The sequence below is a fragment of the Neodiprion pinetum genome, chromosome 6 (assembly GCF_021155775.2).
Source record: "Neodiprion pinetum isolate iyNeoPine1 chromosome 6, iyNeoPine1.2, whole genome shotgun sequence".
Lineage (NCBI taxonomy): Eukaryota > Metazoa > Arthropoda > Insecta > Hymenoptera > Diprionidae > Neodiprion > Neodiprion pinetum.
In genome coordinates, this window is record NC_060237.1 from 30,670,893 (window position 1) to 30,698,671 (window position 27,779).

The 27,779-nt window shown below is 43.3% G+C and overlaps 3 protein-coding genes across 9 annotated transcripts in view; 1 reads left to right on the top strand and 2 right to left on the bottom strand.

The window, feature by feature from the left end:
- Window positions 1–7,567, bottom strand: part of LOC124222387 (nucleolysin TIAR) — a 376,350-nt gene extending 368,783 nt beyond the window's left edge. For 2 of the 3 annotated variants that reach the window (XM_046633280.2, XM_069137358.1), the window contains exons 1-2: window positions 7,002–7,567; window positions 5,820–5,916 (exon numbers count right to left, since the gene is read on the bottom strand). In XM_046633280.2, coding sequence (XP_046489236.2) covers window positions 5,820–5,916; window positions 7,002–7,087 — 183 coding nt within the window. In that variant the 5' untranslated portion in view covers window positions 7,088–7,567. Of the gene's footprint in view, window positions 1–5,819; window positions 5,917–6,864 lie in introns of all 3 variants that reach the window. The other variant, XM_069137359.1, reaches the window with a different exon arrangement.
- On the top strand, window positions 23–22,268 carry LOC124222386 (uncharacterized). Of its 3 annotated transcripts, XM_046633272.1 has the most exons (11): window positions 23–49; window positions 3,751–3,878; window positions 15,827–15,981; window positions 17,114–17,349; window positions 17,436–17,591; window positions 17,838–17,919; window positions 20,145–20,547; window positions 20,883–21,042; window positions 21,138–21,264; window positions 21,565–21,738; window positions 21,828–22,268. In XM_046633272.1, exons 1-11 carry the CDS (start codon window positions 29–31, stop codon window positions 22,016–22,018), a joined length of 1,833 nt encoding a protein of 610 aa, XP_046489228.1. In that variant the 5' UTR covers window positions 23–28; the 3' UTR covers window positions 22,019–22,268. The 3 variants fall into 3 exon arrangements, with proteins under 3 accessions (XP_046489228.1, XP_046489229.1, XP_046489227.1); XM_046633271.2 differs by lacking the exons at window positions 23–49; window positions 3,751–3,878 and adding an exon at window positions 15,472–15,764; XM_046633273.1 differs by lacking the exons at window positions 23–49; window positions 15,827–15,981 and having other exon boundaries at window positions 3,830–3,878.
- On the bottom strand, window positions 7,765–23,027 carry LOC124222383 (SEC23-interacting protein). 3 transcript variants are annotated; one of them, XR_011177520.1, is made up of 10 exons: window positions 22,818–23,027; window positions 14,376–14,918; window positions 13,123–14,288; window positions 10,891–11,379; window positions 10,426–10,603; window positions 9,849–10,312; window positions 9,400–9,769; window positions 8,976–9,303; window positions 8,158–8,545; window positions 7,765–7,914 (listed from the first exon to the last, which is right to left on the bottom strand). XR_011177520.1 is itself a non-coding variant. In XM_069137357.1 (9 exons), the coding sequence occupies exons 1-9, from the start codon at window positions 22,948–22,950 to the stop codon at window positions 8,248–8,250; spliced, it is 3,942 nt and encodes a 1,313-aa protein (XP_068993458.1). In that variant the 5' UTR covers window positions 22,951–23,027; the 3' UTR covers window positions 7,765–8,247. The 3 variants fall into 3 exon arrangements, 2 of the variants coding, with proteins under 2 accessions (XP_068993458.1, XP_046489225.1); XM_069137357.1 differs by having other exon boundaries at window positions 7,765–8,545; window positions 10,426–10,576; XM_046633269.2 differs by having other exon boundaries at window positions 7,765–8,545.
- Between the last annotated feature and the right edge of the window lie 4,752 nt (window positions 23,028–27,779).

A 27,779-nucleotide genomic window follows, 5' to 3' on the forward strand; every position in this document is an offset into this window, starting at 1 on the left:
ACCCTGCGATGCGTATACGTTTATACGTATGTGTCTACACGCCGAGAGTGTATGTATAAACTCTATAACCCAGGCACCGGTAAATTGGTTCAATTTCATTTATATTTATTTAGCGATTTACTTTTTGTCTAGTTCCGTAATTTCTGGTTGTTTTTTTTTTTTTTTTTCTTCTCGCTTACTGCTTTTTTTCATGTGTAACATGCTGTATACAAAATCGTGTAAAATTTCACCTCTTCGACTCTCTACGTTTGTAAATTTTCCCGACTGATTGTGAGGACAATGCTTTGTTAACCCTAATTGGTCACGCTTCGGTAGAATCGCGTAACCGTCGCACAGGGTGAAATTAACCCCAGCTCCAAACAAGCAATATCCTGCTTCAACGATGAGTTCTAAAAATCTAAAAGAACATATCTAGGTATTGTTTAAGGATCGCGGAAGGAACTTTCTCGGTTTTCCTAACCAAAGTTAAGGTACTAAGGGACTCTACGAGGAGTTTGAAAAATGTTTAGGGTGATATTCACCCCAAGTGACCAATTAGGGTTAATAATATCTGCAAAAGAAAGAAGCTCTTCCTACTTTTATCAATCTTGTCCTCTTAATTTGATTAAAAAATTAAACAGACCAAATATTAATCAAAGCGTCAGCTGGTTTTGGTGAGAAAAAAATCGTTGAAAACTCTAGGTTGTTTCGTAATGAATTTAGTAACAAGAACCGTCTTTTTCGTCGTGCTGCTGAAAAATGTTTGGACAAAACTGAAAACAAAACAAAATGATGAGGAAGAGGAAAAGGTCAGACTCGTCGGCTCGAGCGGTGAATCTGGATAACGCTGGTAGCAATCCGAGAAACTTGGAACGCGAACCCTCCAATTTAGTGAGTAATTTTGGCTCGCCGCTATCCCAGCACGCGAACCAAAGTCCGTCCGCAAGCCCTCGGATCGGTTCTGCATACGCGAATACATCGGAAGGAAGCAGTTGCATTTTATTGTTGGTTTTGATTTGCGAGGCATACGCGGATGTGTGCGGAAAGATAGGCGCCCCCGAAACATGTCGCCTGAATATCTGCCAGATAAGACGGGGAATTCCTCTGGGACTTCTTTTCCACCAGCTTGGCTCGGGATTCCGGGAAAAGACTCCGCAGGTCTCGATCCGGCCGTCCGCACCTTGGGCGTCTGGCCTTATTCCAAGAGTTCATACGAAGAATACTCGCCGCTCCTGCATAATCCCAGGCCAACCGATTCCCGGGCGATGCGTGTTAATGCGTGCCGATTTCATTCGCCGACTGATATCCGCGTTTTCACTTCCTCGCGTGCACTCATCCTTCCGGCTCGTGTCGTTTAATGTCTTATTGTACGCGTGCCAGATGACGAATTCATCCTCGGTGAAAATTTCTCTTACTCAAAACCGCGCGCTATTGTCTCGAACAATTTCTTTCCGACGTCACATGACTTGCGTATTTCAATTCGGCATCGTCGCAATTATGTGGCAAAAGTTTTCAACGTGTCTTTTGAAGTAACAATCGAGGCGTTATTTATTTATGTTTTTTGTCTCCCTCTTTCTCTGTATGAAAAATTTATACTCGAAACGATAATTCAAAAAATTTTCAACTTTCTTGGAGTAAACTTGGCCAAAGAAAAGACTTCATCACCGAGATAGGAAACTATAAAATTTTTACTTTAATGCTAAATTATACATACATCGTGTTAAACTAAAAAAAAAAAAAAACTACAAAATACACATCAAATTTAAGGTGTCGATGCATAAACCTACACAGCGCACGAGTTCCGTGTCAATTCCGTAATGCGAGTGAGTCCAATTAAAACCTGTCGTTTCGAGTATATACGTGTACATTAGAATGAATATAACCGTTACGTTTACCTGCACATGCTCGGTCTTGCGATCGTAATAATATAACGATCAATTAACGGTCTTTCCCCAATTACCTAAAACGTTCACGCAAACATTGTGACCTGTCGATACAAAATTTTTTACCCACACTACTACGCTCGTCAGTAGAAAAGGTAAGGCGATATGAGATTGAAGAAATAGTTACCTGCTTCCGATTTAGGAACAAAAAGTAAATTTGAAAAAAAATAAATAAATAATAATAATATAGAGAGAAGGACATATTTCGTCGTAAACCACGTAGTTTTCACGGGGGACATCAAAGCTCGATGAGTATCCACCACCGGTCGGACATCCTAGTAAACAGGTAGCCAGGAAATAGCCTATCAAGCCAAAGTACCGGCTGGTCTAACCCTTTCTTCATTGCCTGTTTTTGTTTTTTTCTTTCTCTACCTTTTTTCTTTATTGCTCGTTCCTTTTTACCCTGAACAAACACGTTTCCCTTGTTATTGAATGTGCATAAAATATGAACCACCTTCATTACCAGTGCGCTACTCACACGCTATTGTAGCATCTATAAATATTTTATTCGCGTACGTAGTATGTACACCTCCGCCTGCCTGTAATGCCTGACATACCTTCGCGAGGGATTATGGAAAAAGGTAGGGTGAATTAGTCAACAAAAGGTTTCCGGCGGTATGAAAACCGTAAATCTTTTACGACTTAATTCCGTTTTATTTCTCTTTTTCTTCCTTTATTTTCAAGTAATTCATCTCATTTTACGTACACACGCGTACATCGCGTAGGTTTATGTTTATACCTCACTCCGCGTCCTTTCTAGGGACGGTATATCAAACTACGACGAAACGACGAAAGATTATACGATAGCGTAACGCGAGCCATTTTCACGTTTCTGCAATCTCGCATTTCTGTCATATGCATACCTCTGAGAAATCCACGCTGCAACTACATTCGTCATTTTGGATTTTATTTTATTTTACTTTTATCGACGCACGACTCCAGTTATCGTGTCACGTATTTCCATTGTTCGAATTCCACGATGAAATTTTTTACAGATCTAAACGCATTGCATAATCCGCAAATTATTCGTCATTATACGTACTGAAATTAACACCGTACCTTTGTACGGGTTCACAATGTGTCAATGTGCATAAAATTAAACCGATACTTACCTAATTTCCGTGTCGTACCGCGCCTCGAGTTCTTTTTTTTTTTTTGAAACAGTTCACGTAACGTCTGGCGAGTTTTGTTACACGCGTTCCCAGGCAGCGGAAGAATTATCTTTCGTTAAAATCTTCGTATTTGTTAACTTCTTTGTGTTTAGTTTCATTTCCCAAATAGCTGTGCGATGTAGTCACGATCTGGAACCACCTTCATGAAACGTTCCGACCGTATAATTCTACACACGAGATTAGGATCATCACCTATGTGTGTATGTCGTTGTGTTCCCGCTCTGTTGAAGCGGCAAATGTGTAATCACGCAGGTACAGTTGGCATTGTGAATAATTGTGAAACGCAACGAGTACACAGCAGATACGGCATTCTTGGTGGCCGTGAAAAGTAATACCTCTAACGTATACGGAAAATTCGTCCAAAGAGTCTTGAACACAACTGTGAGATTTCATTTTCCTTGCGACTGTTGCATTATTTTGGAAGAAAATAAATTCACATGAATCGCAAATAAGCTTAACAACATCCAGGTATCACAGCCACCGAGAGAATGCGGCACTGGTCACAGTTAGTTGTGCACTAATCTCCTTGATACATAGATATATTTACACCATATTTTATAATGTGAAAAAGCTTAGGTAAACGGTTATGAGAAGATGTATAAAATGTAATTTGATGAAAAGATTTTCACCTCGCAGTATCTTTACGTTCTCTGTAGAAACCGAGGCATTTGACCCGGAGCAGGTCCGGGTTTGTGCGAGGATTATGCGGGACTTTATCTTACGTACCAAGTACAGGGGACACAGGAGCAGATGCGGATTTTCATTCAGTCTCGACGGGGAAAATGTGAGTTTGTATATACATACATATAATACACGTAATAATAAGGGTAGCGAACGAGGGACAAAATGCGAGAGGCATATGGCGGAGGGAATGGAGGGGGGGGGGGCAATAAACGAACCTTGTTCTTACCCTTGATTCCTGATTTGTCAAGAAAAACGGAGCCAGATGAAATTCAGGTGTATATTGGTGTACCGAAAGGCTGCGAACGAACAGCAAAAAATGAACAAACAAATAAAAAGAGGGAGAAAGAAAGAAGTGAGGAAAACTGGAAACGTTGGAATAAGTGAGAGAGTGTCGAGTGCAAAAAATTGACGTGCCAGAGATAAAAATACCTTTGCTTCTTCGGTTGAAGCGATCGGTTTCACCTCGGTGACCGATGTCGGTGCAGAGAATCTTCGAGATCGAGCTGAGAAATTCAAAATTTCCTGTTTTCAAGGCAAAGTTTGCCTGGTATCGAGGAGGTAGAAAAATAACCGCTCTTGCGCGAGGTGACAAAAAATAAGTAAAAAAAACACCTGAAATCGTACGAATTCTAAATTGCCACGTTCCTGGAAGGAGGAGGCCTGCTTCTTCAAGCGGGAGGAAAGCGTAAAAGCAGGAAACGTGAGTCAAGATCGAGCGACAGTATATAAGACGGGACATACGATGCAGCGTACTGTACAAAACAGGACATGCGGCGTAGAAAACGAAATGAAAAGTATACTGTATATCCACAGAGATTATACAGTTACACGAATCAAGGAGAAAAGTGTACAAACCTGATCCGCGTGGATGCGCGCGCGCACTTTTTGCTACTCGTGCGCATCGCGCCGACGCCTGCGCTAAGATTTTCTGCGACCTCGTGCGTTTCTGAAAAACATTATACAATATCATAGTCAGAGATTTGTTGCGCGCGCGTTTTCCTCTGCTTCGCATTTTTCTACCAAAATTTTTTTCACCAATTTACATTTTCCCCGATAAGTATCGTTGATTTCTCTGAATCGGTTACCAACGATATTATAAGAGCTAAATATTAAACCACGTTACGTTCGGATATTCGAACAACTACGTGGCCATTTTTACTATATACATTTGCGATATTTATAACTTTGCATAATCGAGTAGAGAAGAATGCAAAAGTGATCCGCGAATTAAATACGTTGCAACGCCTGTGGATATAATAATGAATATAATTAGAATGTTTGCTCCAAGTGGAAATCCGCGATAAATTTCACTAAAATATTAGATACAATTTCTCGTATAAAGTAATAATAGAAAAGGAAGTACAAGAAGAATTATTTTTTAAACTCTCTCAATTGTAGAAACTACAGTTCGCGTTCGTTAACTTTCATTTGTACATACTTTTTAAGTATTTTCTTTCGTTATTCGCCTTCTCAAATGCCCCGCATTACTCAACGCTATCGTACAATTAGTTGGAATAATGTATTCCTTGAGCCCACGATAGACTAAATGCAGTACAGTACGATAATAATTGATGTGCTTTACCCGGTAATAATTTGTCGAGTGAGTATCGCTACGCGTAAGTGGACGTTATTGTTAGCTCGGTATGAGTAACTCGGGCTCAGCGACGAATTCGATAACGAAGATCGTTGATTGCCGGTGCGGGTATAACTTATAAATAAATAGCGGGATCGTTATCACTGGACAAACGTATTATTGCCGGCTCGGTTTGAAAAGACCTACGTTCAAAGATACGGCAGCCATGAATTTGAGCAAGTTTTTATTTTGTCCATAACTCAAACTATTCTCCCGGTTCCTTATCTCAGTTGAAGAAATCCAAGAATTGTTTCCATAGAATTATCAAACCGCAAAGTTCTTTATTTTCTCGAATTATAACCCCGCCCTGCAATTATGGTTCATCGTCAGTGATTTATAAGGCATTCGGGACAGTAAATTTTTCGCCAAACTGAGACGCAATTTTTCTGATCGTTCGAATTCTCTTACCTCTCTGATGACTTTGCATCCCCTGACATTCCCAATTTGTGAGAATAGGGCGCAGAGCAAATCCTCCGAAACGGAATAGTCGAGATTCCCAACGTATCTGTGGGCGAAAAGCAAAGGAGACAGGGCTCGTTTAGGTACAGCACGCAAATATCAAATCGTGCGGGGGCAGGCTGCCGCAATAAAAACCTGTTACACGAGTGGGCGCTTGATTCTTGCCTCGCCTATTCAGACGTCGAAATAATAATGAAAAAGAAAAAGGAACTGAGTGATTACATTCATTTGTGAGAGAAAAAATATGAAACGCGGATAAGTAATTGCCTTGCGTCAAATTTATGCATAAAATGAATTTTGTTTCTCTGTTTATTTTGGCAACTTTTTCAATCGCGTCCTTCACTTTTTATACATAAATCTTGACGCCTCGAACGTATTAGCCCACGAAAGTCGTAAAAAATTATAAACTGCAAGTAATGCAAACATGCAGGTTCGAGGCGGATTGTCAGCGTTCAAGATTGCAGAAAGATGAAGTGCGCGCACGTTGATATCATCGATTACAGATATATATATATCTAGAATGTAATTATTTACACATTTGAATTTAATCAAGCGGCTAATCAAAAGCTGTGTAAGCAGAAGAAAGAAAACCTTTTACGGCAATCTTTGATAAAGTAAGCCCAAGTAAATATAATTTCATATTATGAATATAAATTTAACGAAAGATGCCTCGCTTTCAATATTGATAAATCCTTTGTCACGATCTTCCGCCGCTTGATAGCTGCTAGCTGGGTTTTATCTGTTCAAGTGTCGTAAATGAAGCTCGACATGCTCGGCTCGAAGATAGATAAAATTTCTGGAAATTCCTATTAGAACGGGCACGTGAAGCGATAAGGAAAGAAGGAACCTGTTTGCTTTGAATTATAGTTGAAAAAAATAATCAGAAGCATTAAGATCTCGCATGCAGCTGCTCGATAGGTCGAAGCATCGAAAGAAGTAACGGTGATCAGGAATTTATTTAAAAAAAAAAGAACTCATCGTCGATTATACTCACAGCGTTTTCAGCGTTGTTCCGCCCGCCTGCATCTCGGCCGTGTTACGTTAACCGCGATCTACTGCTTAATTCCGTTGTATGCGCGCACATTCGCGTCTCAACTAGCTGTTACATAAAGTAATTTTATTTAAATTTACCTTTGTGTGCGGCACCGCGGCCAAGAAACTGCGACAACGACGCCGGCGGCGGCGACGAACTCTTCGAAGTGCACATGTAGGTACATATAACGACAGCCGGTGCAGCGGGTCGAGAGGAGAGGAGAGGAAGAGAATAGAGAGAGAGTAATAGAGGAATACAAAGAGGGATAGAAGGAGAGAGAAACGAGGACAGGGAGGAAAAGGGCGGACGTGTTTCAACCGCTTCGAAAGCTCGAAAATTCCTCGGCGCTTGCGCGAACTGCGCGCGCGTGCTAAATTGCCAATTGCGCGGTAAAATTCTCCGCACGAGGTGCTTCAATCCGGGAACTAAAAGAGAGACGAAGATATCTGTCAATCATTGGTTATCCGCGACGTAGGTTGGTTTATTTTATCCTTTCTATACAACAGAATTAACGACAGGAAACGGCTGATCGCAAATATTCGACATGAGGAAAAAACCAAGCACGGTATCGTCTGTCGCTGAATTTGTCATCGCGTTGGACTAACGCTAAATAGACCCGAATTATCGTTTTTCATCGTGTACGAGAGTCGGAATTGTTGCTGTAACATATGTCCAATTGAAAATTGAAACAACATTGTTAACAAGTCATGGAAAGGACAAATCTGTGGAAATCAATTCTTAGAAGAATATCAATTTATTAAAATACACAAATAATCTGTATCCGGATTTTAATAAATATTAATATAGTATTTTATTCGTATATCTAGATATTTATATTTTACAAAAAAAAAGGAAGAAAAATAGTTTTTTGATTATGTTATTCAATATATACATATTTTGAAACCACTTAAGAGAAAAAAAGAAACATTAGTAGAATGAGGACATATTTGAAAGAAATAAAAAGTTTATACATGGTGAAGACGATGTGGCGAATAGCTCAGCGATAGGAAACTAAAAAATAAGAGAAATACGTACAGGCAAAAAGACAAAAAAAACCAAAAAGTACCTCGAGTTGTTCTTGGTCGCAAAAATTGAAAATTATCTCGCGTAGGTACCTTCGTTGAAAGTTGTGAATAATGTTTTGATTGCGCAAAAGGCATTTCGTTAAACTTTCGATACTGTATATATTCGGCATATAATTCTACTGTCATTTGTCATCTTTTTTCGCTCCTTGTTCTACTTCCCCTTCTTTACCTTCTCGTTCTACGTGTTCGTGAAACAATCGGAGCGTCAAACTAGTTGAGCGAGTATTTGATCGCGGTGTTTGGCGGCAAAGGTATCGGATCACGACTTTCGAAGGAATCCGGTAGTGGGTGGAGGTCCCACAGGCCTCTCGCTTATCGGAGCTGTCGGATCCATTCCCATTACAACCGGTGTACTTTTACCGTCGAAACTAGACTCAGCGACGGCTGACGTGCCGGGATTGCTCGTGTAGGCGGGCTGATTTGCTCGCGGCATAACAACCGTCGACAGCGGTGCTCTCTCTATTGTCAATGTTTGCTGAGGCAGCTGTGCGTCGCTTTGAATTCCCATCGAGCCGTATATCTCCTTCAGCATCATCAGCATCGTGTCCTCCGATTCCCTGAATCATAAACCAAATGGTTATTAACATTTTGCGAAACCGAGTTTGACGTTAAAAATTTGTAGAGATTGGTACACGGCGTGCCGTTCGAAAAGAGGAAATTTGCTGGATTTGCTTTCACTTTTTATCCATTTTATCTTCATTTTCTCATTTTCAATAACATTCACACGCGCCAGCAGCTGCTTCTATTTTCTAATTCTGCACGGTCAAACGCTATGATTGCATTAAAATTTTTCTCAATCGCTAGAAAATTGCGTTTAGTTATTTAAATGAACCCCTCTCTCCATCCGAATCGTCTAATGATTACCATACGCATAAGCTTTGCGTTGTTAATCGCCGACATTGCGAGATACTATAATAAAATACATCATCCTCGCTCTCTCTGAATAATTATAATAATTTCCAAGAATCTGCGCTGGAATTTACTAACCAATAACACACGTGACTCGTGAGTGCGAATATGTATTCGTTTATGTACTCGAACGGGGCTTCTTGCAAAACATAATCCACCCTTCTACCGCCGTTCAATTTCCCGATCTTGATGTCATCGCCGGAGTCCTCGACTTGGCTGTTCACGGGCTCGCTTGACGCGTTGTTCAATTGTTCCTCGACCACCTTGTCAATTTCCTGCTCCAACGCCTGGTTGTCCGATCTGTGGAACATGGCCAGCTGATAAACCGAGTTCCAAGTACTTCTCACCGAGTCGAGGAGCTTGTGCTTCAGATCCGCCCCAACGCGAGCCATCGTTTCCTTCAATTCTGAAAATGATACGTTATTGTGTCATTAGGGAATTGCCGCTCAATTACGGGAGAATAAATTGAGCCACATATTTGTTCCAACATAAATATCCTCACCGAGATGCATCCGCTTTCTTCCTTTGTGATGGGGAATGAGCTTTGGGCGAAACTTGCTCGCGTCCGGATGAATGAGAGCCTCGATTCGATAGGCGACGGGATCGAAGGGGTGAAAGATATTAAAGAAAGCGGGGCAGGTGGGAAGAGCGAAGTCTTCACCGAGGGTGTCAATGCCACGAACAGTTACGAACATCCCGATTGGACTTCCAAGGGCGAAGAAGGCGCTGGGATGAAAGTGGAGCTGAGGATAATTGATGTAGGGTTGACCGGTGCCAGCCGAGCCCATTACGTAGCTGATTTTCCGGCTGAGCATACTCTTCCGAGGCTTCGCTTTCGGCTCTTTCACCGTGTTGACTACGTCGTCATCCTTCTGAAAATTGATTCGAATTAACAGTCTCTGGCTGCCACAGATTTTGGTGGAACACAGCGTGTGATTCGCGCGAACTTACGACCGCCTCGTCGCCGGGTTCCTTCTCCTCCTCAAGCTTCTCCTTGATCGTGTCTTCCTCCTCGTTCTTCGGTGGTTTCTGGTGACACAAGAGATCGAACAATATCAGACTCCCCAGGGAATGACCACCGAGATAGACTCCGCCATCGAAGGTAGGATTCCGCTTCTTGAACAGCGCATAGAGCCGATTCATCTCGTGACCGACGGTTTGCATAATCGTTTGGCAGTATATCGGGCTGGTATAAAAGAGTATGTCGGACAGAGTGTCATTCGTGAAGTACCTCAGCTTCGGTATGCTGTCGAGCGTTATTGCTTGCAGCTTCTTGTCGATCCCGGTGTCCTCGGAGTGCAGCGTTGTGTGCCAGGATATCGGCAACACCTCCATTTTGTGCACTATTCCCTGCTCACTCGCTGTACGGTAGTGGGATTGAACCAACTGTAGAGATATGCTGCGAAATTCGTCGACTGTCGAAGTAAAATAGTGAACGGTGATTATTTTTCTTGCCGATGATTAGACATGTTTTTCAAATGAATCGTGATCGTCTCTGCTGCCGGGAATTTAGCCGCGAAGAACTTACCAACTTCTTCGACGCTTCTGAACTTGAGATCGCAAACGCTTCCGATGCCGTGTACGAGGAAGAGAAGGTGGTCGACCTGCTCAGGCTCACCCTCGTCGATGTTGAACTCGTCGACTCCTCGTTTAACGACGCGCGGCCGCAGCGTCGTGCCCTGCAAATACGCACTGTCCTCTGAACCCTTAAATAGCAAGGGTCAGAAATCGAACAGAACCATGCGTGCGTTAATTACAACCATACAGATAACTGGATCCGATAGTCGTGAAATACGGATATGGACCAACGGGTCTCGTGAATTCGATACAACGTTGCGAAAAGAAAAATCACAGCCATGCGTGCGTTTGATAAAAGTTTGTCATTCAGGAAGTGCGAGGAAAAGCGGGTTTCTCTATATAGACTCGACTGTGAAAAAAAAATTCACGACGACCAACATTTCTACACGCTAAAGGCGTGGATCGTAACACTTACGCTATTGCTCCCCCAGGACGTAGTCGGCTCCGGGGATCCAGGCTGTAGATAATGGACCTGGACAGTGGGGCTGTGAAAGATGATGTGCTCCCCGTTGTTCAGTTCGATTCGCCTACCCCATGCATCCGTGTTGCAGGCCTGCTGGTACTCCTCCTCAAGTCTGGCGGCGACGCTCTCCTCGTAGGGAACGTACCGGGACTCGGTGGGTCCTTTGTAGAACCAGGAACACCTCCGGACCTCGTTCGGGGCCCCGGACCAGTATACAGGGGTCCTAAGTCGCCTGAGGATGTCGACGTCGTACCGCCCGCCCTCGGTAGCGACGGTGGTCTCGGGAGTGATTTCAGTCGAGTTGTGAACCTGCTCCAGGTTCAGACTGTCCTGCATTGAGAACGGCAGCCAGAGCACCTTGGTCTCCACCTCCTTGCGGTGGAACCAGTGCTGGTAAACCGGCCGGTACGTCATCTGTCTCGGTGCCGAGGTGCCTGCGGCCTGTAAACGAGTATGTTACCCTGTGTCAACGAGTGCAAGTACGATCGTGAACGAGGGGTGGACGGGTACATCACGGAGTGTCAAATACAGTAATTACATAATGCTTTCAAAATTATGCATGCTTCATTCAGGTCAGTGATTTTTTTAAAAATTTTTTTATCAAAATCAAGGAGTGAAAGTGCATTGCAAATACACATCGTTCCAAGGTAATCCACTGTTTCAAACTATACCGTCTCATTTATAATCAAACTCTCTGACACAAGATTCGGTAATAAATTTCCTCCAATGACCGTGACTCAAAGCTTAAGCACCACAGCGCCATTCGGATAAATATATTCGATTGTGAAAACACTTTGCATTCGACTCTAACACCGTTTCTCGATATTTGATTGAACTTTGATGAATTCGGATTATTCCAATAAAAAATTCCCGACTTCGTCGTTCCAATTTTGTCCTGAAGATTGTGCGACAAAATTTCATAATAATTGAATGACGGGTGGACATCTTGTGCCAACACGAGACGCTCGTTAGAATACCTAATGAATTAGGGGTAAATGATTAACATGGTCAAACACACGGCGCGGTACAACCGTTTGCTCGTGGGAAAACAATGAGAGGTTGGATATTTTCATCGAGCCAACAAAAATGAATGAGAACTTTATATATTTCAACGGGTTATGGGAATAGCTCCAGATGGGAGTACATGTTTATAACGCTGAGCAAGCAAAAGTACATATAAGGTACACATGTAGGATGTACGTGGCCGTACCTCACCGTGTACGTATTTAGTTAATGTGGGTATAGGCACGTATTCACCACCTGGGACTTGAACTTTCCTACCAGCCGGGAAATTATGCGACCGGTTATATGCAAGGATGCCAAGTACTTGAGCTCGACCATTCGCGATCGCTCCGTGTGATTGCATTTGTACGGAAAGTTTGAGGAGCGTGCAATTGTGTGTGGTTTTGGGAAATTGGAGCCTAAGCTCGAAACGAAAATGAAACAAGATGTTGAAATATTTCTCAGTTAATTTCCTTCGAAATGCATGATGAATCACTCCAGTTTTACATTCCGAAAGTACGTGTAACACTTAGTTTTCAATTGCACAATGTAAGTGAAGCCTTAAAACTCACTAGTATTTTGAACCGTATCAACAACTGATCGAGCGTCGGGTAAAATATCTGTTTAAACAGAGAAGCCATTTCCCAAGATGTGTGTGTGATTTCTGATCTTCAAAGACTAAACAGAACAAAATTGATCTTTATGGTACCGATGCAACAGTAGATGCTTGTCGAATTAATCACCATGAGAAGCGCGAACATAAATAAAAGAAGCACAGGCATTTTGTCAAGGAGAAAAAAAAAAATTAAACAACCGATTCACTGGACGTAATGAATAAATGCAGAAATAAACATTTCTCTCGAAAAATGTAATCTCTGGATCGTACAATAAATGACAAACTGGCGTTGTTCCTAAATTATGCCTCTACTATGGCCTAACATTCGAAGTTTTCGACTATCGATGGAGACTAGATCGTGTTGGTAATCACTTTCACTAGTTCGTCTCCATTCCGGTTCAGGAAGTATTCTGAATTTTGCTTGATTTGTAAGTGAAATTAAAAAAAAATAAAAATAGCAGCCGACTGTTTCTAACTTTCAATCCTAAAAAATACTCGGTTGCTCACTTTCTCATCATCGATAATTAAAGCGCCACAGGCACACGAAGTCCGACAACGACACTTACCAAATTATGTAGACTCGGAGGTAGATTTGGCAGTCCACTGTCAAAGGTATTCGCGTGTCCAGAACTCCCAAGGGGATTAACTGACATCTGAATGGGATCAAGAGTGGCGGATCCAGTGGGTTCAGGAACGGCGACTCCCATAGGCGGAGACGGAGGGGTGAAATAAGACGCCGGGTTTTCGTGGCTGTTTCCGCTTCCGAGAGGATCGTCAGGCAAAGCTGCGTTCGAGGCCGGAGGGTAGAAGTAGCTCTGCGGATTGTAAACAGGGGCGAAACTTTCCAGCACCGAAAGAGACTGCGTCTGTAGCTGAGGCTGAGGATCCGCCGGAGTGGAGAACTGCGAAGGGTTGTAAAAGCTCGGAACCGCGCTGGGTTGTGGCAGCGTCGATGTCGTGGACGGGGGCGCCGGAGTCCCGGCAAGTGGCTGGATCTCCGCCTGGAACTTGGTCGGGTCGTAAAAATTGGAATTCGACGCGGGCCGATCGAGGGTCGGTGCGAAGTATGCCGCGGTGGATGAGACAAGGGTGGAATCGAGCTTTTCGCCCCCAAAATCGAGGGACTCCCGTTCGGTGACCTTCGGCGAAAGCTCCTTCCTGGTGGCCAGAAGATGTTCAAGTTTCTCGGAGACCCGCGCCGCCGAGATCGGGGCAAACGGTGACGAGGACGAAGACGGAAGATTGTTTTCCGGGGTGAAACCGACTTCCGGCGCCGACGGGACCGGAAGCGACGCCGAGGGTGAGGGCTCGCGAAGATCTACGTCACGCAGCGCATCATCCTCGCTGTCTTGCCGAGTTTCGTCAACCCCTGGGCCCCAGTCGCGGCCCGGAGTCGGAGGCGCGAAGGTCGACAAGGGCGTCGGATTCGCCGGGGTGTTTTGCGGTGTTGCTGGCTCGGAGATCGGCGGCTTTATGCTCTGTGAAAGAGTTCTCTGCTCACTCGGGAACGCGTTTTGGGACTCAGGCCTCTGCGCTAGAGGCGGAACTTGACTTGGCGCAAGCTGAGGCTGATACACCGTCGGCGGGGCTGCAGGCGAAAACGCCGGCTGCGGGACCAACGGGGTGGGTGGAGATAGACCGCTGACCCGAGGACTGGAAGTCGTCAGATCGGGAGGAGGCGCATACTTGAGTCGCCGCTGGTTGCCGAGTCTGTAAGACGACGACGGAGCTCCTGGGCGAAGAAACAGTTCAAATTAACAATGGTCCAAAGATTTAAGTACAGTGTAAGGGGGTCAAAAACTACAAGTTCAGGACTCACCTGTCGGGGGCAGAGCAGCGGGGGGAGGCTGAGATGCCGGAGGTGTAAACAGCGGAGCTGCAGCTGCTGGAGCAGCAGAATTATTCGGTTGATACCAGCTTGCAGTGGTTGCTCCAAGTTCGTAAGGATTTTCTTGCCGCCCAGGCGATGGCCCAACGTTGCCGGATTGGTACGGGGGAGTGGAATAGCTACTTGGCGGATAGTTAGAGGGATACGAATTGTAATCGGGAACAGCGGAGATGCGGGCAGTGGAGTCTTCTCTGTTATCGCCGGTGATAGAAGCCAAGGAAAGGTTTGGCAGCGACGAAAGAAGCGACGATAGATAGCCCTGCTTCTGGGGTTGAATGGCGGATTCACTGGCTGTTGAATCTCCAGGCTCGTTAATAGGCGATAGATTAATTTCCGCGGTGGCAGGCGCGCTCTGTTGATTCTGATACTGCTGTTGGTGGTCAAGGCGAGCAGCTGATCCGACGTTGAATTCAGCAGGGTAGGATGACGGCGGAGGTGGAGGCTGCTGCCCTACGAAGCTAGCTATTTCACCTTCTGTAAAAAAAAAAAAAAAATTAAATAGGATATAAAGTGGGCCATGATAGCGCTCGTTTGTTTTTCTGTGTGGCAATGTTGTCCCGGGTTTTCGGAATCAACTCCCAACTCTACGAATATGTCTCCCGACCACGCGATTCATCATCGAGAATAAATATTGAACAGGATGCACATAAGCGAGGCCACAACTATGCCGGGAAACACCTGAATTCTGGGTTATGAGAGATAATAGACAGATCCTGATAAAAGGGAAACCTTCGGGCCTTACAGCTTCGAGTGTTTCATGTTTCCTATGACGCGCATCCTGTTCTGTCCACTCTCTCTCTCACTCTCACTCTCTTTCTTTTTTCGTTTACCGAACCCGTTGTCGTTCGATCTACAAAAGTATTGCGCAAGAATGTGCGCTCGGTCGTCCAAATTTACACAGGCATTGCATGCGGGTGTACGCGGGGTATTTGAAAACGTTTGATAAAAACCAACCGACCACGAGCCCCTTGTCTAACCCATCTTATAAAGGACCGGCAGAGCACGCGATCCGTTTAGTCTAAGAATCCGCAGAGGAAACACGATGTCCAAGGATACTAAAAGTGGACCAAGTTTTTCGCCGACCCAATTTCAGGCCGCGTTGTGTGCGTGGTGTTGGATATCTGCTATCTGCATATCCATAGGCGATGCATCGAGCACTCAAGAACCGCGAATGGTGATCGTGCGGGAATCGGCAGAGTTATTCAGGAACTCGTACGATCCTCGAATTCTTGACGGATCTCTTAAAAACGAATCTACAATTTTACTCAAAAAGGGAAATGACTCGAACCTTTCGGCAACGAAAAAGATCAGCTTGATAAGGTCCGTGCATGATTTGCAAGGATGAGGATCAGTTGTCGTTAACGTTTGTCTCAATTTTGAAGGTACTACATGAGTCCAAAAATCCCCAATGAACCGATCGCCGTGGTGATCGACACCGCCGACAGATTCTACGAGAACGTGAAACGCCTGTGGAGGATCGTAATGGCCGGCAATAAAGTCCAAGAAAATTTACTGCTCTTCGCTTACAACGACACGGGTGAGTGAGATGGTATCAGTAAAGTAGTTATGGAAGTTTTGCTATTTTGGTAGGCTAATAACGAACACGAGGAAAACCTTATTATCCGAATTGACTTTGCACACCTCAGATGCTGTTAAAAGAGAAAGTATCTCTACGGGCACTCACGGGTCTTCCGTTACGTTAAAAAAATGCGGATGTACCGCATGTGAGAGCGTTTATAGTCTTGCATGACCCTCCATAACAGGGTCACCACATCCATCATTTCTACCAGTTTCGAAATGAAAGTGAATTGACAAGGGTGGGGCAGTATTGACCCCTCGAAACGGAAGTTGACCAACTCGTATGTGACAAACATGCGGCTCTGCATTATTCGTAGAATGATCAACCATTCAGTCACGCTCCAGGATAAAAATACTCTTGACGACTTTAGACTCGGCACGTTCCAAACAAACAGGAAAGCGTTAAAGAAAGCAACAAGTCGAACGAGCAAAAGCAGGAGGCCAATATTCATTTCCCGAAACCTCCATGCGTGCATCTGCACAATACCTCACTCTTAAACCCTCCGCGTAGATCGATATGGCAATGAAACGCCGTTTCTTTACATTACTCGCCTGAATTGTGTGGATCGAACGTTGCTGCACATTTAGCCACGTGCAGCTATGGCACTAACTGACCTCGTTCTCCGTCGAGATAAATAAAAGAAAGAATTGAAATAAAAAAATAGAATAAAAACATACAAGTCAATGTTAGATACACAAGTTGAAAATAGATCATACGTAATACGTGTATACTCGGTGGAGCTTTGCGTAATCGATTGCGATGCTTCTCGTTCCGCTGAATAGCAAGCTGCTATCACTGTAAATGCGGTGCAGCCTAAATATTTTCCGCTGCGTGCGCACCGTTTTAATGATAAAAATACTCGTGAAATTGATAAAGATATACTGGTCCTGTTTATCCAGTTCTTCCATAAACTATCACTTATCGTTACTTGAAAAAGACATGTTCACCGTATTCCGATATCAGATCGAGAGTTTCGGCTAAAAGGCGACACGACCAGATCTAGGAATGTCATAATGATCATAATAGATTCGAGAAAGTTGCCTCGTCTCCCAAATAACCTCTGACATTCTATCTTTTTCCAATCCTGCAGACTGCAAACTAGTGAGAACACTGTATGATCACAATGGGGATGCTGCTGAAGCCTTGACCAGGATTCCGCTGAGCGCACCGGGGTCCGAGGGTGCGGAAAGGATGCTAGAGTGCGTGAATTTCGCCTTGAAGATGGTTCAGCCAGACAGCTCGATTCTCCTTTTTACTGGAAGAAAGCTCGGGAACGGGACGTTTCTAGAGAGTACGGTAACTGGAATGATGAGCAAACGATGCGAGGTGCGTAAAGCGGTTTTGAAATTTTTGAATTTTTAAATTACACCGCCCATATATACAACACTTAATCGGCTTTCTATCTTCCGCAGTTCAACGGTATCTGGTGCGCCGACAAGCCAGGAAGAGTCGAAGAAATCAACGACTATGAGGCAATTGCACACAGAACAAATGGCCACTTTCTTCAATTCACGAAATTCGACCTTGACCAACTGGTAACAGGGCTTGGAACCGAACCTTACCCTAAGGTAAGCAGTTGACTGACAGTGAAGTGTACTTGACGGTGTTCCGATAACAGCTTACAGCCTTCGGGGCCTCGTTCTGCCTTTATCAAGTCAGTAAAAGTGACGAAAGAGAAAAACGGTAGGTTCCTTGTGAGCTGTTATCAGAATTTAACCAGCGTCAAACTACGACGGGCAAAAAAATTCAATTAGAGCAAAAAACGAGTACAGTAATCTTATACATAGTTGCGACTTTTATCATTTGTTAAACAGAATAGACCTCAGGGTTCCACAGAGTCGAACGATCTTGACCTCGACATTAACGGGGCTATTTTACCACCGGAGATAACCACGGGTACGTATTCCGATATTTTTCAATGATTTTCTTGTTGTGGACATACCCTCGATCAAATGTTCACGGTAGTATTCGAGTGCGAATTTGCACTGTCACATGCATAAAAAAACGGCTGTTGCAAGCGACATTAAGGAGAGAATTGCTTGCCGATAAAACAAAAAACACGCAAGAATAATGATAATCAACCCACACCCGCACGATATCCACACTTCGGAAAAGTTTATTGCGAATACCCGGCGTCATTGATATAGATATACAGTAAAACCGCGATGGCTTCCTTCCGGCAAAAAAAAAACAAACGCTACAGTTGCTATTCTACTACCACTTATAGATACTGCTAAAGCAACGCCAGGCTGACACTTACCGCGTGTTGCAAAAAGGTCAGTGAAGGTTCGGGATATTTTCACAGTTCACGATTATTTCTTGCTATGTACTTTTATTTGCAAACTGGGCTATACTTAGTGTCGGGGTGACTTTAAGACGAGCACGTGCGATCCCGCCAACTCGTTGGCTAGACAGCAAAGGTGGCGGCGGACATGTTTGCGAACAGACGAGGGGAAAATCGATACCTCCTAAAGCTGAACTTCGCGGCCAGAAGGCCTTACTTCCCTTGTCCTTCTCGCGGCGCACGCGCTTCGCTCACCCTGCGTGCAGGGTCAACACGCGTATCCTACGCGCTCACCGCAAAAGGTGTGTAAAGTTAAAAACTTAAGGAAGCGACTGGTTGCGATTTTGTTAAGCACATCGATTTCATTTGTCAAAGTTAGCGGTTATAAACTTTGTAAAACAAAGTTATTGACTGTGACCAAAAGTCAAAAGTATCTCAAAGCTGCAGCTGTGGTTGTGGTACCAGAGCGGAACTGGACAACGAAAACCTAAGTTGTGTTTAATCGCGAAACAATGACTTACCGATTTAGCCAGTAAAACAATGGCCTCGATTAATATGCAGTCACACCGATCGGCGCACAGCATTCAGAATCGCGTGACCGTGCACCACGAACACTGCTCGAAGTTTTCGGTCACCCGCGAGCATACGTAGAGGGAAAAATGTTATCCTCTCTGCCTTTCCGATCGGTCTACATTATTCCTGATTTTCTTGTACCTATTTATCCGCGGATCGAAAATGCAGCGAAATCACGAGGACTGCAGGGAAACGCGGCGCTACTTGGCCGTGGAAAGATCGACCGATAACTGATGCTCCAAGAGAACTGAAACTACAACCGCCCCTCGCCCTCTTCTTGGCTCGTGGCTCTTGGCAGTAAGCCCGTGAATATAACAACTATTGTGTAACTATAATTCGCACTTTGCCCGCGACCGACATCGCTGACTTGAACACGCGGCCGCGGCCGCCGCTTCGCGAGCATCCGGCTTCGGCGTTTGACATTGACTTTTATTACATCTGTGGATGTCGCAAAAAACGACACACGTTATACGTATATACTCTCATGCATGTCGTAATAATAAGTAAATAATCTCGCAAATGATGCGTAGCGCGCATTTTGTCCGCTGTTTATGCTCGTATCACGAATCACAGATCAATAAAACGTTGAATTGTTGTCGATTAATTATACCGAATATATTTCAAAAATACGTTTCTCGTTTTTTCATACATCCTTAAGAAGATAGCCTTTTAACATGCTCGCAACGTACAAGGTGAGAAACTTTTTTCGGATACGATTTATCTTTAGGTTTTTCTCGACGACTTTCCCCATACAAATTCTTTACCAGCACCGTTTTCACTTTATTTGCAGTAATGCGTAAGGCAATAGCGTCATCGACAGTAAGAATAACCGTGTGTAAATTTGAGCGATACCATGACATTAGCAAGTTAACCACGGTGATAATGATTAGCTTTCTATAACAGAGGTTTAACGAAAAGCATACAAAAAAATTCTAGTCTTGTCACGGCCGACAGCTAGAAATGTTTGTTGAAATTATACACAAAACTATATTCTGACGCTGTGTAGGCAAGCCGCAAACGTCATTTGATCATCGGTCAAAGATCGTGTACAGTAAGTCATAAATCCACGTCACACCGAGGCCGATTTTTCAATCGGTTCATCCTCCTTTTATCAAGCAAACCAAGAAAATATTTCAAATGCATACACATTAAGGTTCAATGAAAGCTCGTAATAAAATAAATAATCTGTAAACAACATATCGCATTGCACGAATTAAGATCCGATCGCTATCCTTCCTCAACTAAACATCAATCTGTAACGTAGGATCCACGGCCACAAGCCCGTGGACATCTGTCCTTCGAGCAGCAACGATAATTAACGAAAAGGGAGCTGGTGACGAAAGCGCGGATCTGCTCTACGACCCGAGAATTAATCGTACAAAGACTCGAGTTTATTCGGCAAGGATGGCGACGGCTGAGGACAAGGCTGAGCCAAGGGAGGCTCTGGAGCTCGAGGACATGAGAGTGGCCTCGTTGACGGCAATCGAACAGGCTACTCGCCTGGAAACGACTACCGTCGAAATTACTGCTGAAACGAGTTTGGTAGGACGACCTGGCAGCGTGTCCAGGCTGATATTTCGCGTCACCAACAACTACCCCCTTACCATCAGGCACTACTTCCAGGCGAAAAGCACCTCCCTGAACGTCGTCTACCTCCAGCCCAGAAAGTGAGTGACGATTTTCAGATTCCATAATCGCGTATTTGCATCCAAGCGACCTTCATTCGAATTAGAAAAGTTGTCACAAATGACGCACTGACTGAGGTCAACTACATAACTCCAGATCACAGATCCTAAATCAATTGAACATATTTCACAGTATTGTACGGAATAGCGGCGTAATTTTTACGACCTCTGACCTACCGTGATAACGGGCTGTTTGTTACCACAAATCAATAACACTGCAATTTTTAGAGAAAATAATGAAGCTGTTTTCCTGACGTGGTAAACAACGATCAATATGCAACGCATCAAATGAACTCAATCGTTTTTTTATTTTACAGTTCCTGGATCGAGTCGGGACAGTCTTTGAGCGTCGTAGCTGACGTTCTCGTTCCGTCGTCGTCGACAGATTCGACAACTGGAACCGTGAGCCTGGTGGTCCAGGGGATCGATACCGTCGAGAAATCGACTTACCTCTACGTCCGCCAAACAGGCTCTACGGTGAATTGAATTTTCCCATTTTGCTGTTAATTTTGTGTCTCCTGTACTATACGTATCATCATAGTAACTATCATTTCTCGTATTTTCGACGACAGATTTCGGATACCAACAAACCCACGATAACGCACTCCTTCAACAACAACTGCGCCGGAAAGCTAGAAAGCGGTACCTGCGCCAACAGTCTTTGGAGCGTCGACGTCACTATCCAGGATAGCGACTCAGGTCTGTACATAATGACGTACTATAACTTTCAACTGGATCATAGAATAAATTAATCATACGAGTACGACTAATCATAAGTTTCGGTCGCACTGAGGATCAAGCTAGAAATCAAGTGAAATAAAGTGAATCAATTACGATTATGTCTAGTGTTGACTGTGCAAATTTGAGATCACTGAACTGTGCACAAATTACACGTTACATATACCTGTCGCGTGCAGGAAACGCCTCTTTATCTCTGTGACTGAATAAAATATACACCTACAAAAAAATAATTCGGTTTCAACAATCTCTCCGTAAAAGGTCTGCAGCGGATAACGTCGTCACCAATAGGAATTCGGGCGACAACGAGCTTCGTCAGTGGGACAAAGTCGACAACCAGGTTTCAATACGCTGCAACCTGCTGTCAGACAAGCGTGGTCGTCACGGCTTATGATCTCTTGGGCAATTCGAATTCTCGGACGATCGACGTCACCGGTGAGAGACGCGATCAGAATTTTCCCGCCTTCGTTTTCTCGACTCTGATCATTGAATCCTGAACTAATGTGACTTGATTTCGATTCCAGCATGGGACAACCTGTCCGAAAGCCAGATCGCCGCTATTGTACTTGGTGCGTTTTTACTACTGCTCATCATCGTCGCCATCGTGCTAGTCATTATCTGCTGCATCCGAAGACGCAAGAAGAGTCAGGATCTACCATATACACAGCGATACGGATCAAGACCACCTGCGCGTGCCGAAAGAACTAGTTTCTAGGAACCTGCTTTTACGATTAGATAGATATCATCCAATGTCGGTGTGCCAGCATCTTTAACGCTGGATATTTGCCCTATGTTTAGTACGAGAGAAGTGTAAAGAAGAGCCAATAAAAGGCGAAATGAACGATCTTTAAGCGCGTTCAAATATTGGGTGTGGATCTAGCATAAGTATAATCTGATGTATTAGTTTGCGGTATTGTACACTTAATTTATTCTGTCCAAAATAATAAAATGTCATGACAGAGAGAGGTGCCGGTTGATATTGATACAACTTTTGACACTCACCTTGTACTAGTACGTTGAAAATAAATAAAAAGAAGAAATTATGTATAAACATAAACTTGTCTAGCAAAAATTCATTTTCAAATTTCTGCATCAAGTAAGTGCCCAGGTAGATAATTGCGGAGATCGTCTTTACCTAAAGTCGGTAAGCTGGCACGGCTACTTATCGGCGGCGCAATATCGGTGCATTTCGCAATAGGCAGACAAAAGATAGCAGTGCTACACACACCATTCATTCACGCCCCTGCTGGTGATTTCGTAAAGTAGCCAGACCGCAATCCATCTTCAATTCATCGACTCAAACAACGTGTGGCATATTGTTGGGTTGCAATACGTCTGTTGAAATACAACACCTAACGCAAGGAGTAACATCATCGATGTGATACGATGTGTGAGAAACCTCTTAGTATGGCAAACTCAGCCGGCAACAAAAAATGACACAGCCCTGAGAGACGAAAAAAGAGCCACTCCCACGCTGAACGATATTTTTAATAACCTCCTTGGTGGTTACTCACCATCTTGAAGCACCGACGAGGTCGCAGGCGTTACAGGCATTAACACAGCATTCCCCGAAAAGTCCTCGAAGGGAAAACCCACTGCCGCGGCGGAGAGCAGCGGGTTTTTCACTTTACGCGACGTGTCACTCATTCCGTTCCATCACTCGCTCCGCCATTGAAAAAAACACGGTGACCATTAGCAGTAACGTCGCGTGTTGAACACTTAAACCCAATGCTTGCTGATGCTTGAACCTCAGTTGAGCCTCGGCGATCTGCTGTGCGATGGAGCTGCGTTAGCCAGTTTCGGGGGATTTGAGCCGGGCTAGGAACTTGAAAGTTTGTAGAGAGACGAGCGCTGGAAACAGGAAGTAGGGATGGGCAATTTTTTCAAAAGAATCGATTCTTGGATCGATCTTGAATCGGCTTATCGAGAATCGATTGACTGAAAAATCGACTGCAATGAATCGATCTAGTGAAAATCGATTTTAAAAATAGTAATAATTGAAGAAAAGAAATGTTTGGAAGGTTTTTTGTAAATAAGTATAATTTGCCCCACATTTTTTTGATTCATAATGATGTAAACAAAATTATCTGAAACATTGTGTTATTATTACTCTTTTACAAATATAAAACAAATTTTGAGGATTCTTTACAATGTTATGTATAAAAAAACGTGAAAAATAGGAATTTCACGCTGACGTTTAATCTTTCATCTGCCATTCTTTAAGCGTCAACGAATTTAAAAATAGTAATTGCTGCAGGTGATCTGGAGGAAGTCGGTTTCTGTCCTCCGTTAAAATATTGGCAGCTCGTGAAAATAACCTCTCAGAAAGTACCGTCGTTGCAATCACGATCAGGTATTTTCTTGCGATTTCACTGAGTGTCAGATAAACCATTTTGTATTGACTCGACCAATCGAAAAGTAGATAGTGTTACGTGGGGGTGAGTGTGTACTGAGCGGTGGTAGTTAATGATTCATCGAATAATCTAGCTCCCACGTAACGACAATGAATAATAATTAAATCTAAGAAAAGACTTACCTTTCGGTAAGCCGGTAATTTGTAGGATCGTGTCGCTATAGACCTGTACAGGTCTGTGAGGTTTGTTTAAATAGTTGAGGCTATTTTATAATAAAGAAAATGGGAAGAAGGTCGCTCAAAATAAATGTTTAAAAAGATTTAACTGGTAAAAGATGAAGTATATTCTGGTTCAATTTAGTTATTGAAATATCTGGTAACAATCGATGGTGATAATTATATATATGAGCCAAAAATAACAATTTATAAAGTTTTCAAATTGAATTAAAAATTGCGTGTTATACTATTCTAGAAGATAATATTATTTGGTACCAGGAACATCTACTCTGAACGATGGTTATAACTAGCTGGTCGTGATAATTGTATTGTATCTCTCTTTTTAGATTATCTTAAATCGTTTAATATAATATATATATATTTAATATATATATTTAATCGTTTAGTCTTATTTGTTAATTCTTGGAAACAATAAGTGGAATTTAATTGGGGGTAGTGAAGCTAGCCACCAATTCTATGCTTGGTTTTTGTGAATTTACTGAAGTAGTTTTGATTATCAAGGTGAACAAGAATTCGTCTAATTTCGAAGATTAACACTCGGATTGACTTAGCTTTTTGGTGAATCGGTCGACGAGATTGAGAGCCGTCGGATCGTGTCGGTCTGCGTCGGTAGAATGCTGGACCAGGGGCCTCACCTCAAATTTGGAAGAGTTGATGAATCGAATGATGTTGAACGTTGGTCACTTAGTCTTTGTGAATTTAGAATGATATCTTGTTATCGAAAGTTTGAAAGTGTCTGTTTGTGATTTTGATGATAAGTTAAAATTGATTGGAACGATTATTTATTAAAAATGATAGTGTAATTATTATTATTTTTACTTAAGATTACCTGATTCGCTTGAATCAGGGCCGAACTCAATTTTAACTAAGGGAAATGGAATATCATAAAAATGTCTATTCGCGAAATGACGAGATTTAGTAAAGAACAGAAAAGATGGAAATGTAGAAGATAGTGAGTCTTTTGCAGCTAACAGAATAACTGAATGCTCGAATTTAACGAATTAGCGCGAGACTTTAGGCCGGTCACAACTAAGATTTTCCAAACGCTACTCTTGCTCGAGAGGGCTAATCCGGGTTTACGTCCACGCACTTCGCGACTTGACAGACGAAAGACGCGGCTTCTTGGGCCCGAGGGTCCAAGGAGCTGCAGTTGTAATTAGTTACAACGGTAATTAGCCAATGAGGTGCGAGGGCGTCCTCCTGGCGCCCAAATCCACGTGGTCAGCGTTACTTCTCGCTCTTCGACGGTGTTCCGACGATTCTCAATCTCGTCGGTGACACACTGGAAATATGAACAAAATATATTTACATGCAATGTTCACACATTCATTCATACATTCCAATAAGTAATCTATTTTAATTTGGTGGTTCTAAAGGTAGTGGTTTATCCTAGTTATTGATTATAATTTTAATTTAAAAAGAGGAATATTTCCAGGCTGAGCGCTACTGATACTAACTCAGCAGTCTCTCATCTCAGTTCTTGGTACCAGATAAATAGAATAAAGTTGAACCTTATACTAGGGATCATCGTTGGTCTCTACGTGACTTTTGCCAGGAGGGGTGGAACTCGCCGTTATTAGAATATGAGATTTTGATAAAATGATATCTGTGCAGTGAAGAAATTAAAGAAATGAAATGAAATGGAATTTTGAAAAAAGGTACGCCAAGGCGGTACGTCGGGGCGTAACAATAGAAAAGACAACGCGCAGCCACAGAATCGCGAATTCGCCTATAGGCGCCAATAGTCGATTCTTAGCATCAAGGATCGATTCATGGAGAATCGAGACAATGAAGAATCGATAAAGGAGATCGATTACTTAGAACTTATGAATCTATCTCGGCAAGATCGAATAGAGATCTCCTATCCCTAACAGAAAGACTAGATCACGTGCGCGCACAGCTCATTCCAACAGTGAAAAGAAATAGGCTAGCCCTACTGAATTAGTCACAAATTTCCACGATTTTGAAAATTTCAGGAACCGATTCTTAGATGCACTTTATCAACGTAATTTTACGTGAAGAATCAATTGGGCGCAGTCCCAATACGCTGCGATCAACGCATCGAAAGTGACGACCAACATACGAAAACCTATGTTTTCGACATTTTTCAGCAGGTGCTTTTTCCTTCGTGAATTCTCTCCAGTTGATCCCACGCCCTTTTCATTGCATTTTCTGAGGTCCTGGGGGTCCAATTAGTCGGAAAAGCTTCGTCTGATTCGAATCTGAGACCAAAAGTTTTTTGCCCAAAAAAAAAGTAAGGCTAACCCCTTTGCATTTTTGGCGAAAATTTTCGCGATTTTGAAAAGTGCTGGAATAAATTCTTTCGGGCAGTATTCCGACGTAATTTTGCCAGAGAAAACGATTGAGCGCAGTCCCAATACGCTGCGAGCAGCGAATGAAAAGTTACAGCCGAAAAACGAGAACCTGTGTTTTCGACATTTTTCAGCAGGTGCTTTTCCCTTCGTAACTTCTCTCCTGTTGATCCCAGACTCGTTTTGCTGCGTTTTCTGAGGTCCTGGGGGTCCAATTAGTCGGAAAAGCTTCGTCTGATTCGAATCTGAGACCAAAAGTTTTTTGCCCAAAAAAAAAGTAAGGCTAACCCCTTTGCATTTTTGGCGAAAATTTTCGCGATTTTGAAAAGTGCTGGAATAAATTCTTTCGGGCAGTATTCCGACGTAATTTTGCCAGAGAAAACGATTAGGCGCAGTCCCAATACGCTGCGAGCAGCGAATGAAAAGTTACAGCCGAAAAACGAGAACCTGTGTTTTCGACATTTTTCAGCAGGTGCTTTTCCCTTCGTAACTTTTCTCCTGTTGATCCCAGACTCGTTTTGCTGCGTTTTCTGAGGTCCTGGGGGTCCAATTAGTCGGAAAAGCTTCGTCTGATTCGAATCTGAGACCAAAAGTTTTTTGCCCAAAAAAAAAGTAAGGCTAACAACCCCTTTGCATTTTTGGCGAAAATTTTCGCGATTTTGAAAAGTGCTGGAATAAATTCTTTCGGGCAGTATTCCGACGTAATTTTGCCAGAGAAAACGATTAAGCGCAGTCCCAATACGCTGCGAGCAGCGAATGAAAAGTTACAGCCGAAAAACGAGAACCTGTGTTTTCGACATTTTTCAGCAGGTGCTTTTCCCTTCGTAACTTCTCTCCTGTTGATCCCAGACTCGTTTTGCTGCGTTTTCTGAGGTCCTGGGGGTCCAATTAGTCGGAAAAGCTTCGTCTGATTCGAATCTGAGACCAAAAGTTTTTTGCCCAAAAAAAAAGTAAGGCTAACCCCTTTGCATTTTTGGCGAAAATTTTCGCGATTTTGAAAAGTGCTGGAATAAATTCTTTCGGGCAGTATTCCGACGTAATTTTGCCAGAGAAAACGATTAAGCGCAGTCCCAATACGCTGCGAGCAGCGAATGAAAAGTTACAGCCGAAAAACGAGAACCTGTGTTTTCGACATTTTTCAGCAGGTGCTTTTCCCTTCGTAACTTCTCTCCTGTTGATCCCAGACTCGTTTTGCTGCGTTTTCTGAGGTCCTGGGGGTCCAATTAGTCGAAAAAGCTTCGTCTGATTCGAATCTGAGACCAAAAGTTTTTTGCCCAAAAAAAAAGTAAGGCTAACCCCTTTGCATTTTTGGCGAAAATTTTCGCGATTTTGAAAAGTGCTGGAATAAATTCTTTCGGGCAGTATTCCGACGTAATTTTGCCAGAGAAAACGATTAAGCGCAGTCCCAATACGCTGCGAGCAGCGAATGAAAAGTTACAGCCGAAAAACGAGAACCTGTGTTTTCGACATTTTTCAGCAGGTGCTTTTCCCTTCGTAACTTCTCTCCTGTTGATCCCAGACTCGTTTTGCTGCGTTTTCTGAGGTCCTGGGGGTCCAATTAGTCGGAAAAGCTT